Genomic DNA, 17,807 nt, shown 5'->3' on the forward strand with positions numbered 1-17,807 from the left:
AGGCAGAGAGGCAGGCAGAGAGAGGGGGAAGCAGGTTCCCTGCTGAGCAGAGAACCCGATGTGGGGCTCAATCCCAGCACCCTGGGATCATGACCTGAGCCGAAGGCAGAGGCTCAACCCACTGAGCCACCCAGGCACCCAGCCTGCTTCCATTTTTTTTTTTTTAATATTTCATTTATTTGACAGAGAGAGATCACAAGTAGAGAGAGAGAGAGGAGGAAGCAGGCTTCCTGCCTAGCAGAGAGCCTGATGTGGGACTCGATCCCAGGACCCTGAGATCACGACCCGATCTAAAGGCAGAGGCTTAACCCACTGAGCCACCCAGGCAGCCCGCCTGCTTCCATTTTTAAAATAACTTTCCACATTTACTCCTAAATGAATACACAGTCAGTGAGGAGCAGACAGAGAAATGGGGAACTCAGGCTTTGGTCCCAAAGCTGGAGCATGACCCAGGTCTGTCATTCCCTGCTGTGTGGTATTGGGCAAGTGGCTGTCCCTCTCTGAGCCTGTCTCCTCAGCTGTGAAATGAGGTGTTTTTTCTTCCCCTGCTTACCTTGCAGAGCCCCAGAACTAGGGAGGTGGATGGTACCAAGGACTTCTGAGTTGGAAGACTTTGGCCCGAGGGCTGGGGAAAGATGCAGCTTGAAGACGGATTTTGAGAAATCCAAACCATTAACACTTTCAAGTTCTAAAAGTTGCTTTGTTTTTCCTTTAAAAAGGGGTCTGTGTTCATTGTAGTAGATTTAGAAAAGATAGACCTAAAGAAAGCAGAATAGTGGGAAACCTTCATGTCAGAGAGAACTGGTCAGCAGTTTGGTGTCTAGCCTTTGAGGTGGTTTTATGTGTGTGTAAAATTTCCAGAATATGTATCTGTGTTTAATAATTCTTCAACCGAACCACAGTTGGGCATCCCACCGAGCAAACTATGGCTTACAAAGAGTGTCCACAGGCGTTGGCTCCTTACAATGCCAAGGAAATGGTGCCGAGGTTGTTGACCCATTTTACAGAGGGACATCTTGGGCCCAGAATGGGTAGGGACTCCTCTATGTCACCCAGTGCATTGGTAGTGTAGCTAGAAGTGGGAAGGGGTGGAGGACCGAAGCCAGCGTGCCTGGGGCATCCTGGTCCCCTCTGCCAGGTCTCTGGAGCTCCCCCCATCCCTCAGGGAATGGTGTCCTCCCCACTACACCCCACCCCTGGACAATCCCTCTCTCACCCAGGCTGGCTACCCTTGCTAAAAATAGCCCAGGGCCAAGACCTTTTCCATCCCTGCTGCTCCAGCCCTCGGAAATGGACAGGGTGGGAGGAAAAATCAACATAGCCCGGGCCCCAAAATAGACCATCACCCGGACTCTGTGGTTTGGGGCCTCCCTACAGAGAGGCCAGGAGGCGGGGTTCCTGTCCCAGCCCCACCACTGACCCACAGGACAAGGCCCTGCCTTTACCCAGTAGATGGGGGGGGTGTTGGGCTGTGCAATGCCCAGGTCCCCTCCTTCTGTCTGTTCTGCCTCTCAGTTTCCATGTAAGATGTGGCTTAAAAAAAAGGGTTCTTCCAAGATAAAAAGGATGGAAACCACTGAGAGTCAAACCCCATTGTTTTACAGAACTGGAAACTGACGGCCTGAGGGGAAAAGTGGCTTGTTATCTGTCACTTTACCCAGGCAGACACACGCCTAGAGCTCTTCCCCCAGCACCTGGTATGGTGCCAGGGCCAAAGAGTTCAGAGTGTCAGTGTTAGAGTCAGACCTGGGTTCAAATCTTGACACTGTGCCTTTAGCTGTTCAACCCTGGGTAAGTCCCTTAACCTCTCTGTGCATCAGTGTCCTCATCCGTGAGCTGGGAGTAGTACCTGGCCATGTCTAGTGTACAGCCAGTTTGTAGAATGATTCCGGGGAGCCTGGGAAGGCTCGAGCCAGCTGCCTGACTCGGGCTCCTGTTTCCCCGCCCTTCTGCCAGTATGACAGGACCGAAACCGCCATCAACAACCTCAACCCCGCGTTCTCCAAGAAGTTCGTCCTCGACTACCACTTTGAGGAGGTGCAGAAGCTCAAGTTCGCCCTATTCGACCAGGACAAGTCCAGCACACAGCTGGACGAGCATGATTTCCTGGGCCAGTTCTCCTGCAGCCTGGGCACGGTGAGCTGGGGGGGCCAAGGGCAAGGCAGTCCCCACCCCCAACATCACCCTACTCCCGAGGCAAGGGCAGTCCCTTGGAGCGAGTCCCCCCTGCTGCCTGCTTTCCCTAGTCCCATCTTCCTGGATGGCTTCCAAGGTAGCCCTAGAAATGCAGCCAGCCCTGGGGGCCCACAGGTGCCAAAGGGGGTCAGTAGCCTCGTGATTTGGGGCTAGGCTGAAAGAGTTCCCATCAGAAAACACAACACCCTGCCAGCAAGCTGTTGCCACACGGGAATGGGGACCCCGCATGGCCAGAACTAAAGGTTCTTTTTTTTTTTCCTTTTTTAAAGATTTTATTTTTTTATGTGAGAGAGAGAGCAGAGCAAGAATGAGAGAGCACGAGCAAGGCCAGGGGCAGAGGGAGAAGCAAATTCCCCACCGAGCAGGAAGCCCGACATGGGGCTTGATCCCAGGACCCTGGGATCATGACCTGGGCCAAAGGCAGATGCTAAAGTGCTGGGCCAGGCGCCCGGAACTTGTGATTCTTAGAAGTAGATCAGATGTGGTCTTGGGTTCCTGGTACGGGAGCATCTGACTGGCAATGAAGGCAGCCATGGGAGTCCGTTTTGGTGGCTGGCTTACTATGTGAACTCGGGCAGCTTCCTGTCCCTCTGCGGGCCTCCCCCCAATCCCGCTGCCCCATTGCGTTCTTGGTGAGCATATGGAGTCGGGAGGTTGCGGGGCTAGGAGCCCCTCGCACTAACCATCCTGACGGCTGTGTGTCCTTGGGCGAGCCCCGCACCCATGAACGTTACTTGGGGCTGATGATGACCACCTAGCTATGGGGCTGGTGGGGGAAGTGGGCATACTGAAACGGCCCGGACCTTCCAGGAGAGGGGATGGAACAAGCCAGGGCTGACTGCTGTGAGAGAAACAGAGGGTGTCCCTGGGGTTTCCTGCTGGGGGTCCCCGCTCTCCAGGGGTAACAGGGAAGGGGGGATGCTGCAAGGTGAGCCGGCCTCCCTGATACCCGCACAGCCACCCCTCGCCTGGAGAGAGGAGCAGGTGGCCAGGGCCTGGGGAGAGCTGCAGTTTTGGAGGCGGGGCAGGGGGGGGTGCTCTGGAAGGGATTGGAGTTGGGGGTGCTCTGGACTAGAGCAAAGGCCCCAAGGAGCTTCACATGTGCCAGCCTTTCTCAGCTCCTGGTCTTCTGGCACCCTTGGGCACCGCCAGGGGCTGCATCCACAGGGCAGGGGAGCCAGCGATGGGCAATGAAGGCATAGAGCAGGTGGTCAAGGGCAAGTGTGACCTGGGGAGGAAAACCAGCATGGGGGATGGGGGGCATGGGAACGTGCAGGGAGGAGCACAAACACTGGCATGTCCCCCCCAGAAGCTGAGAACCAGGGTGGCCCCTGGAGAGTGCGGGAATGGGGTGTACAGAGACGGTGGAGGACCGCTCAACACTGTGTTCTGCTTTACCCTGTCTATGTGGTCTTGCTGGTTGAGCACTGTGTGAATGTCTTCCATACGTGGAGCATGAAAATATAAGGGGAGTCAGGATGTGATCTCCATCAGGAATCACACCCTGCGGGGGTGGGGTGGTCTGTAGATGGCTTCAGGGGAGGCTGTGAGGGGGCTCCACTCCCTGAGGTACCTCCAGAGGTGATCCTTGCAAGAGCCTTGGGGGCAACCCAGTCAGTGGGGGTGGTACTGAGGGGGATTCCAGGCCCGCTGTTGGCCCCCCCGGGCAAGTGTCTTAACCTCTCTGGGCTGCCCAGTGGAGTTAGCAATGATTGCTGGCTGCCTCGCGGGAGGACAGTCACGCGGGGGGGGTAGCTGTAGCCTGCGTGCTCCGTCTGTGTGCTGTTAGTGGTGCCTGCTGAGCGGTTTTCCTCCCAACCCTCAGGAGCACCACTCTCCTCTCTCCCGCCCCCCCAGATCGTCTCCAGCAAGAAGATCACTCGGCCTCTGCTGCTGATGAATGACAAACCTGCGGGGAAGGGCTTGATTACGGTACCAGCCCCCTCCCGCGCTCCGCACCCCTCCGCCTCTGCCGGCTGCCCTCCCCCATCAATGGGCTGCTTCCCTGGCAGATAATCACCAGCTTTGTTTGGAGTAAAAAGGCCCAACTTACAACTTAGCAACAGGTCTCTTAGCAACGGGCTCCAGGCTCCACAGATGATGCATTGGGGGCCGCCAAGCTGGGAGTAGGGGCTTGCCGGAGGACCCTGTGGCCTCCTCCTTGTCCCCTAAGGCCACCATAGCCCTCCTGTCAGGCCCTCCCTTCCTGGCCCCTGCCTGCCCTCCCTAGGGGGTCTTTGAGAAGCTCCGCCAGCCCCTGGAGCTCTGTTTATGGTTGCCTTGATCCCAGCCTCACCGGACCCTTTGGGCAGATAAGTCCTAGGTCCTCGCAGACTCCTCCAAGGCCAGAACCCTGTTTTATAGACAAGGGACCTGGAGCCCAGAGAGGAAGTGGCCTGGGGCAGTTAGGCTAGTGAGGCTTGCCCAAGGAACTGGGCTGGAGTGGGGAGGCTGAAGCTCTAAGTGCTCATCTGTAGTCCCCCCACTGCTTTGGGGCCTCCCCGGCCGGTGGAGCTTTGCATTCAAGGCTGGGATGAACCCCACCTTACTTTACTCTCTGGGTTCCAGGAAAATTGAATTTTTTTTTTAAGATTTTATTTATTTATTTGACAGATATTACAAGTAGGCAGAGAGAGGGGGGAGCAGGCTCTCCATTGAGCAGGGGGCCTGATGCGGGGCTCCATCCCAGGACCCTAAGATCATGATCTGAGCAGAAGGCAGAGGCTTAACCCACTGAGCCACCCAGGCACCCCAGGCAAACTGAATTCTTAGCATACCACACATATCCCAGATCTGATCTTCATCCACTGTTTCCACCACCTGGAATGTTTCCTCCCATCCCCCACCCCCCACTTCTTGGGGTTCAGAACCTCCCCATCTATATACCTTCACTAGCCAGCTCCCTTCCACCTGGAAGCCAACCCAGCAGCTCCCTCTACCCCCGCAACACCAACCTGGTACAATGCCCCCCCACCCCCCGCATTGCCACAGGGCCACTCCAGACCTCAGTTCCTTCCTCTGTGGAATGGGGCCAATAATAGGACCTCCCAAGGTTATTCAGCAAGGTTATTGAGCAAGTCTCTGCTGGAGGAAAGGAAGGGGAGCCTAGCATCCAACCCGGCTTCTGTGTGTGGTTCTGGAGGGTCCAGGAGCTTGTAAGTGAGGCTGTCCTGCAGGTGTGAGGGAAGAGGAAGCCTGAGCCGAGAGAACCCAGCCCACTTGCGTTGCATTGGGCCTGAGGGCTTTCCCTGCCACTCTGTGGGGAGGGGTGAGAGAGGCCCAGAGAAGGCAAAGATGGCCCCAAGGTCACTCAGCTGGTCCATCCTTGGCTGGCTTGGAGCCACAGGCCCATGGCCGAGGGCGAAGGCATGAAAGACAGATGGCAGTATGAGCCGACAGGACAGCAGAGGGAGCTCAGGTGACTCCTGTCCCTGCCTTGGGCCTCAGTTTCCCCAGCTGTCCAGTGAAGTTCCTGGAATACCCTGTGCCTTGGTGTTTTGAGGTGGCTATGCTCCCGGGGTCTGGAATGGGGGCCCGGAGGGCCTGTCAAGCTGCTCCCTGGCCAGCCTTTCCCAGGATTCAAGACCATCCCTCATGGCTGGTAACATGTCCTCCCATCTTGAGCCGCACGGGGTCACTTCTGATTTTTCAGATTCACATGGATTACCCCATTTTCCAGAAGGTAGACATGGAGGTTTTGAGAAGACGAGAGAGGCACATCCAGGGTCACCTGGTCCTACCCCTCTTCTCCTTCCCCTTCCCAGCTTGGAGAGCTGACCCCTGGGTACCTGTGCTCACTGCCTGGCAGGGTGCCAGGGGGAGTCCAACGGGCAGGTCCCGATCCTCACATTCCTCTGGCCTCACAGATTGCCGCCCAGGAGCTGTCAGACAACCAGGTCATCACACTCAGTCTGGCGGGCAGGAGGCTGGATAAGAAGGTGAGGCAGGCGAGAAGGGGGTTCGCCATCAGGGAGTGGTATCCATCCCCAGCCCAGAGTTGTGGGGCCTTGTCCTGGTGCTTCTGGCCATCACGTTTATCGCCCCCCATTCAGCAACAAGTCCATAGCTCAGGCCATCCCAAATTCGGACCTCTTTACCACTGAGGTAATGAGTTTGCCGTTATTTAGAAGTGTTCAGGACATAACTGGCAACCCACTCCTGGGACTCCATATCTCAGTGTAGGTGCTGAGGTAATTACAGTAACCTACAGGGCCCCAGTGGATGTGTCCTTGGCACCCCCTGACTTCATCCCCTCTGCTCTTCCCACCTTCATTCTGCCTCAGCCAAATCAGCCTCTTTGTTGTCCCAGTATTTCACTAGGCACCCTCCTGCCTCAGGACCTTTGCACTTGCTATTCCTGCTGCCAGGGATGTTCTTTTCCCTGAATAATCCCCAACACTTTTTTTTAAAGATTTTATTTTTATTTATTTGAGAATGAGGACAAGCAGGGGGAAGGGTACAGGGAGAGGGAGAAGCAGGCTCCCTGCTGAGCAAGGAGCCCCATGCAGGACTCAATTCCAGGATCCTGGGATCATGACCTGAGGCAAAGGTAGACATTTAATGACTGAGCCACCCAGGAGCCCCTCCTGAAACTTTTTTTAAACTTAAATAAATAAATTTTTAAAGGACATTATATCCCGGGCACTGGGTGGCTCAGTCAGTTAAGCAACTGCCTTTGGCTCAGGTCATGATCCCAGGGTCCTAGGGTCAAATCCAGCATCTGGCTCCCTGCTCAGCAGGAAATCTGCTTCTCCCTCTGACCCTCCCCCCTCTCATGCTTTCTCTCTTTCTCAAATAAATAAATAAATAAATAAAATATTTTAAAAAATAAATCAATAAAGGACCTCCTGTCCCTTTTGTGCCATGCTGGGTTAATTTCAGTTTTTCAGATTCCTGCTGGAATAAATTAAAATCACATCCTGCCCCGGGCATCCCTGGGCACTGGGAACCACCACCCTTTTGAAATCCTGCCCCATCTGAGTTGTGGTACCTGTAGGCTCCAGGTCTCGGGGTCTCCGAGCATAGGCTTTGGTAACCCCAAGATGGGATGGGTTTTCCTGCCTGAGCCGGTTGGCCCCAGGGGGCTGGCGCTGCCCACGGCTCCCACCCCTGACAGGGGGTTGGGGGAGGCAGCGTCCCCCATCCTCCCGCCCTGTCTGAATCCGGTAGAGCTGTGCCTCCCTCACCCGCATCCTCCTGCTTCCTCCAGGACCTCTTCGGAAAGTCAGATCCATTTCTTGAGTTTTATAAACCAGGAGACGACGGCAAATGGATGCTGGTTCACAGGACTGAGGTGCGTGCATGGGACTCTGGGGGCTCTAAGCCAGGGGGCCTGTGGTCTGGCCACCCCTGCCCGCCCCAGGTCTCAGAACAGGGCTGTGAGGTCACTGCCACGCAGGGAACAGGAAAAGCCGTGAAGGTGCCTCCAGGACTTGCTCCCTCCCTGCCGCAGGAATGCTCACTGCCATCCCCAGGAGCGTGGCCGTGGGCCTCTCTACCTTGCCCCCCCATGGGACCAGCCCAAGCCCAGAGCTCTGCTGCCCTGGGCCTGCGCTCACGCTTGGCCCTCCCCGTGCTGCAGGTGATCAAGTACACGCTGGACCCTGTGTGGAAACCATTCACTGTGCCGTTGGTGTCCCTGTGTGATGGGGACATGGACAAGCCCATCCAGGTGAGGGAGCCCTGCACCCCACCCCGCCAGCCCCAGCCTCCCAGGCTCTCCTGGGCTTTCTAGAGATGCCTTGGCAAAGCTCTTTCTTCTTAAGGTGGAGAACCCAACCTAGGTAGTGGGGAGAGGCAGGGGACCTGGGCTCTCGTCTCACATGCGTCTGACCCTCTGAGCCATCGGGGCAAGGCCCCTGTCTCCGTGCGCCCTTCTGTGAAACAGGAGCAGAATGACTACCCAGTTCTCCCCAAGGGGCTGCAGTGCTGCCCGCTGAGTCTGCTAGTGTGCAGGCAACCAAGGGTTGTCACTCTGATGAGGACGGCGATTACTGGTCTCTCTGGAACCTTGGTCCCCAGGCACTGTGTCTGAGAGCAGATAAGGGAGAGGGAATCAGTGAGGCTGGGGCAGGGATCCCTAAACAGGGTACTAGGAAACCTGAATCCTAGTTCTGGGTCTTCTGTTGCTACTGTGAGACTTTGGGCCAGTGCTTCCCTCTCAAGGCCTCAGTGTATCCGTCAGTGGAATGGGTGTGATAATTCCTGCCTTCTTCCTGGGAGTGGCAGCTAGATTAGAGAGGATGGAAAGCTGGGATTTTTTTGTGCCCATCTCAAGGAAAATAGCAGTTTAGGGAGTTAAGAGAGATGTCCAGGGTTGCCCTGGGGAACGCCCCTTGGAAGAGCCCCAGGCCATGGCCCACCAAGGCAGGTGGGCCACAGCCCCAGACAGATGAGGAGCTGAGTGACAGGTATGTGTGAAGTCAAGCTTCCTGCTCCAGAGTGTACAACCTCCATTGCTGGGGTGCTCCTTTTCCCAGCAATCATGGAAGGCTTCCTGCAGGAGGCAGTTCAGGAGCTAACGGCATCATCCCAGGCCAACAGGGCAGATGGTGGAGAACAGGGGGAGGGACCAGCAAAAGGAAGACACGGGGTTTGCCCAGGCAGCTGTGAGGGGCTGCTCTGGGGTGACCTCACTGGACCCACCCCAGGTCATGTGCTACGACTATGACAACGACGGGGGCCATGATTTCATCGGCGAGTTCCAGACCTCGGTGTCGCAGATGTGTGCGGCTCGTGATGGCGTCCCGGTGAGATGGGCCCGTGTGTGTGACCCTGAAACCTCAGCAGGGGCGGGTGAGGGACACAGGCTTAGAATTGAGCAGACTGGGGCTCAGATCCCACCTCTCTGGCTGTATGACCTTAAGTAAGACGTCCAGTTCCTGAGCCTCAGTTTCCCTATCTGTCAAATGGAGCAGAGGGGAGAGTGGGAAATAGATGGGGTGGTCCTGGTAAAGTGCCTAGCATGTGGTGGGCACTCAGGAGCCGTCCATTTAACTCACTGCAAGAAGCTGGGCCCTGGGTGATGGTTCTGGGTGTATGAACGGATGTGATGTGGATGAGTCATCATCTGGGGTGGGGGCCAGATGGAGGGCCTCCTACCTCAGGTAAGCACAGCTCCATGTGAGCCTGAGGTCACCAGAACCTTTCTGAGTGTGGACATCTAGGAAGGCTTCCTGGAGGAGGCAGCATGCCCCTTGGTCAGCACTGTGGAGGGGATCCTGGGGCCCAGGAGAGGGTCAGTCGCCCAGGGAAGCCCCAAGCTGAGCTTCTCTTTCTCTTTTGTTTTCCAGCTGGAGTTTGAGTGCATCAACCCCAAGAAGCAAAGGAAGAAGAAGAACTATAAAAACTCGGGCATCATTATCCTGCGTTCCTGCAAGGTGAGCCAGCGGGGTGGGCCCAGAGCCGGGCCCGGCTTGGGGTGGGGATCATACAGGGAGCTGTCGCCACAGAAGGTATAGACAGAGCATTGGGTATGGAGCCAGCAAGGCCTGGATTCAAATCCTGGTTCTGCCACGTCCTAACCCTGGGATCTTCTGAACTTCACCTCTCGGGGCCTCAGTCTCCTCCTTATCTGTAGAATGGGGATGTTAACAAGGTAAAAAGCAAAGGTGAAGGGTTAGTCTCCTGTGAGGTTCAGGAGGGCATGAGATGACCTTCCAGGGCCTCTCCTGGTTGGAAGGTAACTGCTTCCCATGCTGGCATCTTGCCTGTTGCATGTCCGGCTCCCCAGGGGCAGAGGGACGTCCGGCAGGGGCCCAGCCACCGAGGGCTCAGGTCGCTGTGATTCCTGTGCTACAGCTGGGGCCTCTAAGGCCTGGAAAGGAAGCGAAGTTCACAGTGGCGGTGGTCATGGCCATCCCTGGATGCCTGGTAGCCAGCATCTGCCGGCATCGGGCAAGGTGTTCGGGCAGGGAGCCCAGGCCGGGGCAGCAAGTCCCCACACCCTCCCCGTGACGGCTGCCGGCCCCCGAACCCCCAGGGCCTCTGTGTCCTGGTCTGGCGACTATGCAGTCTGCCAGGGGCTTCCGTAACCGCTTGCTCGGTGAGGTCACGACGCCAGAGTGCCCTGGGAAAACTAAGCTAGCAGCTGGCAGCATCGTGGCCTGGGGTCCTTGTTCCTGAAGCTTCTGTCACTCCTGTTCCCTTTCATGATTTTTGTCACCTGCCCTGCCTGCCTTACTACTTTTTGTGATCAGCCCTTCTTCCCCCATCCCATTCTTGGTTTCTTTCTTTTTTATTTTTTTCCTTAAATACATTTATTTTGGAAGGAACTCCCTTATAACTCCACCCAGATGGGAGGCCAGTATCCTTCCCAAAAGGAGCAAAGACCATCAACACAAGCAGGGTGTGTTAGCGTCTTGTCACTTGATAGTAGAAGGCCTCGGCCTGGAGGCCTGGTCTTTCCCTACTCAGGGTGGAGGCTCTTCAGGGCTAAAGAGGGCTCTCGGGACTGAACAGCAGCAAATTGAGACTTTCTCTGCCATGTAATTGGTAGGTACAGTGGACACTAGGCCCTGGGACCCTGCCTGGAATGAGCGTGTGTGTGTGTGTGTGTGTGTGTGTGAGAGAGAGAGAGAGAGAGAGAGAGAGAGAGAGGGAGAGAGAGAGACCCACCCTCACGTTTGATCTGAGGGCTTTGTTATAGAGAGATCTGCATTTGGTTGTAATCAGCCCAGGTCTTCCCTTGGTCTTCTTGACTCTACCAAGGTTTAGGGCTCCAAAGCAATCAGCTCCCCCAAGGTCATTCTTGGGAACTATGGCTAGGTGGAGGGCTAGCCCTCGGATACAGGCCAGGGACCCACTGACTCCCCTGATTCCTTCCAGATAAACCGGGACTACTCCTTTCTGGACTACATCCTGGGAGGCTGCCAGCTCATGTTCACTGTAAGGCTCTGCCTGATACCCCCTGACCCCACCCCCAGCCCAGTGAGGGTCCTCCCTGAGGGCTTGGGCCACAGCTGGAGGGACTGGGGTAAACTTCAGGAAGGACTTCCCCAGGGCAATGGGAGTGTGTGGCCCAGAGGAGAGGGCAAAAGTGGCTGAGCCTGAGTCGGGCTTCACTGCAGGTCAGGGCATGGCTGCCTACCTCCCCGCCTTGCCTCACCGCTGTCCGCCACCCTCTCTCGATCCCGTGGGACTGGAGGTCATCTGCACGACTCTGTGGAGTCAGGGGATTGGCCTTGTTGACCTCTATGGGGCAACCACTGCCCCCTCACTCCGAGAGGCTGGGCCCTCCTGTTCCTTCTGCATATATTTTCGAAAGTTCACCAAGTGGATACTGAGCACCTCTCTGTGCCTGACCCACCCCACGTGACCACCTTCCAAGGTGGCCATCCCTCTCCCTAGATCTCCCCGACTGCCCCGTCTGTGCTGGCCTTCCAGGGGCTGTGCTGAAGTTCCCTGGAGGCTGAGAGAGCAGATCTCAGCCTCAGCCCCAGGGAACCCCTTCTCTGGTAAGGTCTGCCTTGCCCTGGACCTGGCTCTTGGGGCATGTGTGTTGCCTACAGCGAGCACCCAATCTGGGGAGATGGGCACTGGCCTGCCAGGCAGCCCCAGGGCCCAGGGCCCCTTGGGGGTCTGAGGGACAAGGTGGAGGTGGCTTGGGGTGGGGGTAAGGTGTCTAGGAAGGCTTCAGTGGGACAGCAACAACTTGAATTGGGCCTGAATGATAGAGGAGAATGAGAGAGGGAGAAAAGATGGCCTGGCTCTTTAGGTAGAGGGAACCTCACGAATAAAGGCCTGGAAATGGAAACAGAGCAGTGGCAATGAGGGGAACAAAGGAATTTGGGACTGTGAGTTGACTTTGTATCACATCAGGGTAATAGACTTCATGCTTGGGCAGTAGGGAGCCGCAGACAGCATTAGAGCTAAAGGAGTGATGCAGTTGCCAGGTTTCAGACCACCTTATGGAAGGGTGGGTTGGCACAGGGAGATGAGTGGCTTCCCATGTCCCATCAACCTCTATTCCCCAGGGATGATATAGGAAGCTGGCGTCTCTGGCCATACTCTGGCCTTTTCCCCCTACTCTGCAGGTTGGGATAGACTTCACAGCCTCCAACGGGAACCCCCTCGACCCTTCCTCTTTGCACTATATCAACCCAATGGGCACCAATGAGTATCTGTCGGCCATCTGGGCTGTTGGGCAGATCATTCAGGACTATGACAGGTAAGCTTGAGGAGGGACTCCGAAGGTCACCTCAGCTCCATCCAGCTGGGAAGCTCGGCTTGTCAGAGCTGGAAGGGACCCAAAGATCCTCAAACCTGGGACTGGCAACACATGGTATATGTGCCTTATTGCCCATTCCTACACCTGTGGCAGACATTGCTGGTCGATTTTTGATCCCTTCCCTGTGGAGCCAGATCCACACTGGAATTCTTCTGCACATGGTACACCAAGGAGCCAGTAAAAAAAAGGAATCAAGATAGAGAATGAAACGTGTTTGCTATCGTTGCAACTTTTCCTTTGAGAGCTGGGGAAATGTAGGCCTGGGATGCAGGCCTAGAGAATTTATCCAGTCAAACAGATTAGGGGGACCAGTACCCAGGCATTCTGATTCCTGGGCCTGGGACCAAATGTCCTAATATTCTCACTCCTGCTGGGAACTTGGAAGGAACAGCCAGCAGGTGTGGGCCCACTTCCCATGACCATGCTTCCTGGAGATCTTTGGGTTAATGTGCGGGGTGAGGTAAGGGGGACAGTGGAAAGTCAGTGAAGGAAAGCTGTGTAGGGGGTGTGGCCTTGGAGAATCAAAAGTCACTTGAAGGTGATGGCATCATTGCCACAGCTGGTGCTTACTGGGACCTCCAGGCTGGAGGGTGGGCGGATCAGGAGACCGAAACACAGGACACCGGAGAGGAAGGTACAAGTACCAGAGATTTGGCAGAAACAATAGCAGGCTCAGGAATGCTGCGTGCACTTGGCATCCTTGGGAGAGGAAGCCTGAGGACCAGGGTCTGACTCCTAGGGCCTAAGGCAGTTGGGGGGGTAGGTTACTGTGATCCCCGGCCACATTAAGAGAGGTATAGCACATAAGCAAAGGGAGGTGAAAATCCTCATCTACATAGTTGGGTGGAGGAGTTTGCTGTTGCCACTTTGGAGTCCCTTGTATCCACTTGCCCTCTCAGTCCCTTCACCGAGCCTTCTCGTGGGCATTCAGACTTAGGAAGGTAGGCCTAAGTAAGCGCTGGACACCTGCCCCAGCCCTACCCCTCTGACGCTCTTCCCCATCTCAGTGAGAGCCACCATCACTCACCCAAAACCCTTCACTTTTTCCTTCCCTCATCTCCCCCATTGTTCTTTCCACAAGTCCTTTCAAAACACTCCAGTCTAACCCCTTCTCCCACCACCACCACTACCAGCCTGTTCAGACCACCGTCCCCTCTTGTCCAGATCACTTCCGTAGCTCCTCACTGGTCACCCTGCGTCTATCCTAGCCCCTGGCAGTTTGTTCTCAAACAACAGTCAGGGGATTGCTCAGTATCCACCTTGAGTGAATGAACAGGTGAGACATGATCCCCGCCCTCAGGAGTTCCCACTCAAGGAGGAAGATGGGAAAAGTCACTGGAGTTCTGAGAGACTAGCTTACCTGTAAGGTAGGAGCTGTAGGAGCACCAGAGAGAGAGGGATTCTCAGGTCTCAGGGAAATCCACAGAGAGAAGGGGCCATTGGAATTGGGCCTTTAAGGATGAGTAGGAGTTTGTCACAGGGAACAGACTGGGGACAAGTAGTTCAAGAGGGGGCACAACATGATTGAAATTGGAGCATGAGAGTGCCCTGTGTGTATGGGGCACAGCTAGTGGTCTGTGGCCGGGACTGGGGCAGTGGGGTGTAAGGGAGGGGAAGGGGAAGCACGTGAGAGTAGGTCCTAGGGCTGGATGATGAAGGGCCTTGAAGCTAAGCCAGGGTTCTCAGAATTTTCCCCAGCCACAAAAGGGAGGTTCAGAGACAGGCAGTACATTTCCATAACGACTGTGGTGTGGTGGATGCCCGAGGAGGTCCCAGTGTGAGAAAGATCTAGAACCCGCACCCAGGTCCACTTGTTAGAAGTGCTGTGATTGATTAGTCATGTCTGCCACAGGTGTAGGTTGGGTCAAGCCCCATCTGGTACTTACTGGTGGGTGTGATCTCGGTAGATCATGCCAGCAGAGCTCTTTCTAGAGGTGGTGAGCTTTTTCCTTCTGTCCTTGGAGGTGTGCCAGGAGGAAGGGGCCCAGCCCTGGGTGGGGGCTGGGAGGGGTGAGTGTGGGCGGGTAAGGCCTCTGTCCTGCTGTCTCATAGTGGTTTTCTTCTCCTCTCTCTGATTAGTGATAAGATGTTTCCGGCTCTGGGCTTTGGAGCCCAGTTACCCCCAGACTGGAAGGTGAGTGGAGCTGGAATGTTTCCTTTTGGTCAAGGTGGGATTTGTGTGTATGGCCTCTCTTGGATCTGCTTTGGAAGGGGCTGGGGGTCCAGCCTCCCTGCCTTCTCTGGATTTACCGCCAACCCACACTCACGGCTCAGCCTGAACCTCACGCAGGCACTGGGGCTGGAAGAGTGAGCGGAACAGTTAGGGCCTCCGTCCCCTGGTATTCAGGTCAGGTGGCTAGACAAGTAGGATTCCAGATCTGGCAAACAAAAGTCTAGGACACCCAGTGAAGTTGAATTTCAGATAAACTTCTTAAGTATAAGCATGTCCTAAATATTGCCTGGGATACTAAAAAGTTACCCATTGCTTATCTGGAATTCACACGTAACGGGGCATCCTGTATTCTGTCTGGCAGCTGCAAAGACAGGCAGGGTCATCAGTGCTGAGATGGGGCAGCATGGGCCTGGGAGGAGCCCAGAGGAGAGCCCCAACTTGGCCTGGGGGTAGCAGGGAAGGCTTCCTGGAGGAGGCAGGGTCTAAGGGAAGGGAAGGAGGAGTTTGCAGAATGACTAGAGGTGGTCATGGAGCAGGGAGGGTGTTCAGAGCAGAGAGAACCCGTGCAGAGCCTGGGAGGAAGAGGGGCAGGGTGAGGTGGAGGAACAGCAAAGGTGGGCGTGATGGACTCTCAGTGGAAGATGGAGAGAGCCATGACGAGCGGGGTGGGAGGCCAGCTGCGCAGGGCCTCAAACGCATGCTAAATAGCACTGGGCAGCCCCTGCGGGGTCTGTGTGGGGTGTTCTCAGCCGGCTGGCATTTTGCAGACCCGCTGCTGGGTGGGGACTGGCTGGGGTGAGGATGGGCAGGATGGAGAGATGAAGAGAAGGAGTCCTGTCCATTCTACAGGCGGAAAAACAGAGGCTCAGGTGACTTGCCTAAGGCCATGTTTAATTCCAGCTGGGCAAATGGACCCTTAAGTTTATTCTCAGAATCTGCTGCCTCTCCAGTGAGAAGCCTGGGGATGGGCACACCGGGCTCCTATGCCTGAGTGTCTCAGCTGGTGCCCCCTCTTGTCTGCCCTGCTGTGCCCCATGCTGTTTTCCAGAGTGAGCGTTTCCCTCCCATTCTCCCTGGGGGAGGACAATCTTCCCCTCAAATTTCAGGGAGTGGCTGTGTGGCCTGCTGGCCATTGTATGGTGGGGGACAGGATCCTGCAGGACCAAAGCCGGGCCTCTGGGCAGACAGCGATGGCAGTGGGGGCGGGGCAGGCTGGTGGGGCCAGGCCCAGCAAGGCCCCGCAGGAGCCCGTTGCTAGGACACCAGCCAGCTTTGAAAGAACTCTGGTTGGATGAGATGTTTTCTCACTCAAAAGCCTCCTTGGAAATGTCACAGGGCAACTCTGGGGAGGCTCAGGGCTTGGCCAGGCTGGAGTACCCAGTGGTGCCAGGAGGGTTGCCACAGCCAGGCTGCGTGAGGACAGATGCTGCATCCCACCTCCCCTGCCAGCACTTCACCTCCCTCCTGTTCTAACTTGCCTGGCTTCTGCCACTTGAGCCTTTTTTTCCATTCATTCCCACGTCCAGGCCTTTGCACACGGCCTTCCGCTGGCCTGTTGCTCCTTTTCACTAGAGGCCAAGAGGGCATTCCCTCTGGGAGGCCTTCCCTGAGGGAGCTCATGGGCAGCCCCTTCTCCTGTTCCTGTCCTCACAGAACTTGATGGTCACTTCTGTACGTGTGGGTTTGCTTGTTTGTCATCTCCCTCCAGAGCTTAACAGTCTGGGAGAGCCCCTGGTTTCCTGCGTCTGTGTCCCAGCTCTTGGCACACGCTGGGTGTGTCCTTGTTTGTTGACAGTTTAATTTGGGGCCTAGCAGCCTGAGGACACAGAGGTGTTGGTTCTCTGGGAATGGGAAGCTGGAAGGAACTTGCAAATCAGCCGCTTGCCCTTGGGACCTTCGTTCCTCCCTGGGGCTGGGCCGGGGGCACCCAAAAAGGACTCCTGTCCTGGTCTGCAGCTGAGGGACTCAGAAAGCCTTTCCTGAGGAGATGACATGAAGCCTGGACGTTCAGAATGAGCCATAGTTGGGTGTTCCTCCCCGCTGTAAGGCTGGGATAACTGAGACTCAGAAAGGACTGTCCCTCTGGGATCCCTTCAGCTCCCTTTCTCATGCCCTGCCCCCCCCAACCCCCACCGGGTCCAGAGGGAGCAATGTTTTAAGTAACCCACTGACCAGGGCCCAGGCTGGGTGAACAGAAGCACTGATTGTCAGAAGGCAGCGGGGAGTCCCAGAACAAAGACCTGGGGCCAGCAGGTCCCCAGGGGCCCCTAATCTGACTTAGGGCCTCCAGGAAACTTGTCCTGTTTACTGAGCTTTCTCAGGCAAACCAGGGAAGTAAGCATGGGGGGTGGGGGGGCTGGACTGCTGTAGGGGCATGCACCTGTCTCCCAGATCGGAGCCTGGCTCTGCTGTGGCTCACTGGTGTCACCTGGGCATTCCCTGACCCCTTCTGAGCCTCAGTCTTTCTACCTGTGAAGTGGAGCTGCTGGAGGAGGTGAACTGAGGGGCCTCTAGGCTGGATGTGTGACCTTCACAGCCCCATCCACTTGGACCACAGGACTCTCTGCAAAGAAAGGGGAGGGAGGAGGAGTGAGGAATGAAGAGGTTGGGTGGTCCAGAAAGCAGAATATTACTCCATCCTTATCAGGAGGGGGCTTTCCTCCCTTGGTCTCTAAAATTTTGGAAAATCTGATTTTGTGGGAAGTCATTGGCCCAGGAAGGCTGGTTTCCTTGGCAACCATTTTCCTCTCTCAACCCCTCCGTACAAGCCCCCCTCTTAGTCTCTATAGAGGCTCATCAGGTTGCTATGGCAATGAGGACCTCCAGCCCCCACAGCTGGAGCCCAGAGACGGGACAGAGTGAAGGGGGCCCCAGAGCAAGGGGAAGACCCAAGAGGGACATCAGGGGACTGGCTCCATGCCAGCTCTTAGGGCTGAGGGAGCAAAGAACAGAAGGCTCTTCCCCAAACAGGGAAGGGTCTTCTCCTCAGGCCACCCACCACCCTTAGGGTCCTGCTGGGGTGAACTCTCCATGCTGAGTCCCACCCCTCTTGGCCCAGGAGGGCTCTGCAAGGCCAGAACTCCCAACTCCCTCTTCTGGCATGGGGTGCTCAGGTCTTAGGCCTGTTCGGCTGTGCGGCCTTGGCATCTGTCTTTCCCTCTCTGGGCCTGTTTGTTTACTTGTGAAATGGGCACACTGGGCTTGGTGGGG

At 56.1% G+C, this 17,807-nt stretch overlaps 1 protein-coding gene across 2 annotated transcripts in view; it reads left to right on the forward strand.

Annotated features, from left to right (window-relative positions):
• LOC111157343 (copine 2) overlaps window positions 1-17,807 on the forward strand; it is a 44,998-nt gene that overhangs the window by 15,859 nt on the left and 11,332 nt on the right. For both annotated transcript variants that reach the window (XM_022518670.1, XM_022518671.1), the window contains exons 3-12: window positions 1,957-2,136; window positions 4,054-4,128; window positions 6,063-6,134; window positions 7,406-7,489; window positions 7,778-7,867; window positions 8,847-8,945; window positions 9,489-9,575; window positions 11,023-11,082; window positions 12,231-12,364; window positions 14,504-14,558. In XM_022518670.1, the coding sequence (XP_022374378.1) occupies window positions 1,957-2,136; window positions 4,054-4,128; window positions 6,063-6,134; window positions 7,406-7,489; window positions 7,778-7,867; window positions 8,847-8,945; window positions 9,489-9,575; window positions 11,023-11,082; window positions 12,231-12,364; window positions 14,504-14,558 (936 nt within the window). The remainder of the gene's footprint in view (window positions 1-1,956; window positions 2,137-4,053; window positions 4,129-6,062; window positions 6,135-7,405; window positions 7,490-7,777; window positions 7,868-8,846; window positions 8,946-9,488; window positions 9,576-11,022; window positions 11,083-12,230; window positions 12,365-14,503; window positions 14,559-17,807) is intronic.

Source organism: Enhydra lutris, unplaced genomic scaffold (genome assembly GCF_002288905.1).
Source record: "Enhydra lutris kenyoni isolate GAN:26980312 unplaced genomic scaffold, ASM228890v2 scaffoldscaffold54, whole genome shotgun sequence".
NCBI classification, from domain to species: Eukaryota; Metazoa; Chordata; class Mammalia; order Carnivora; family Mustelidae; genus Enhydra; species Enhydra lutris.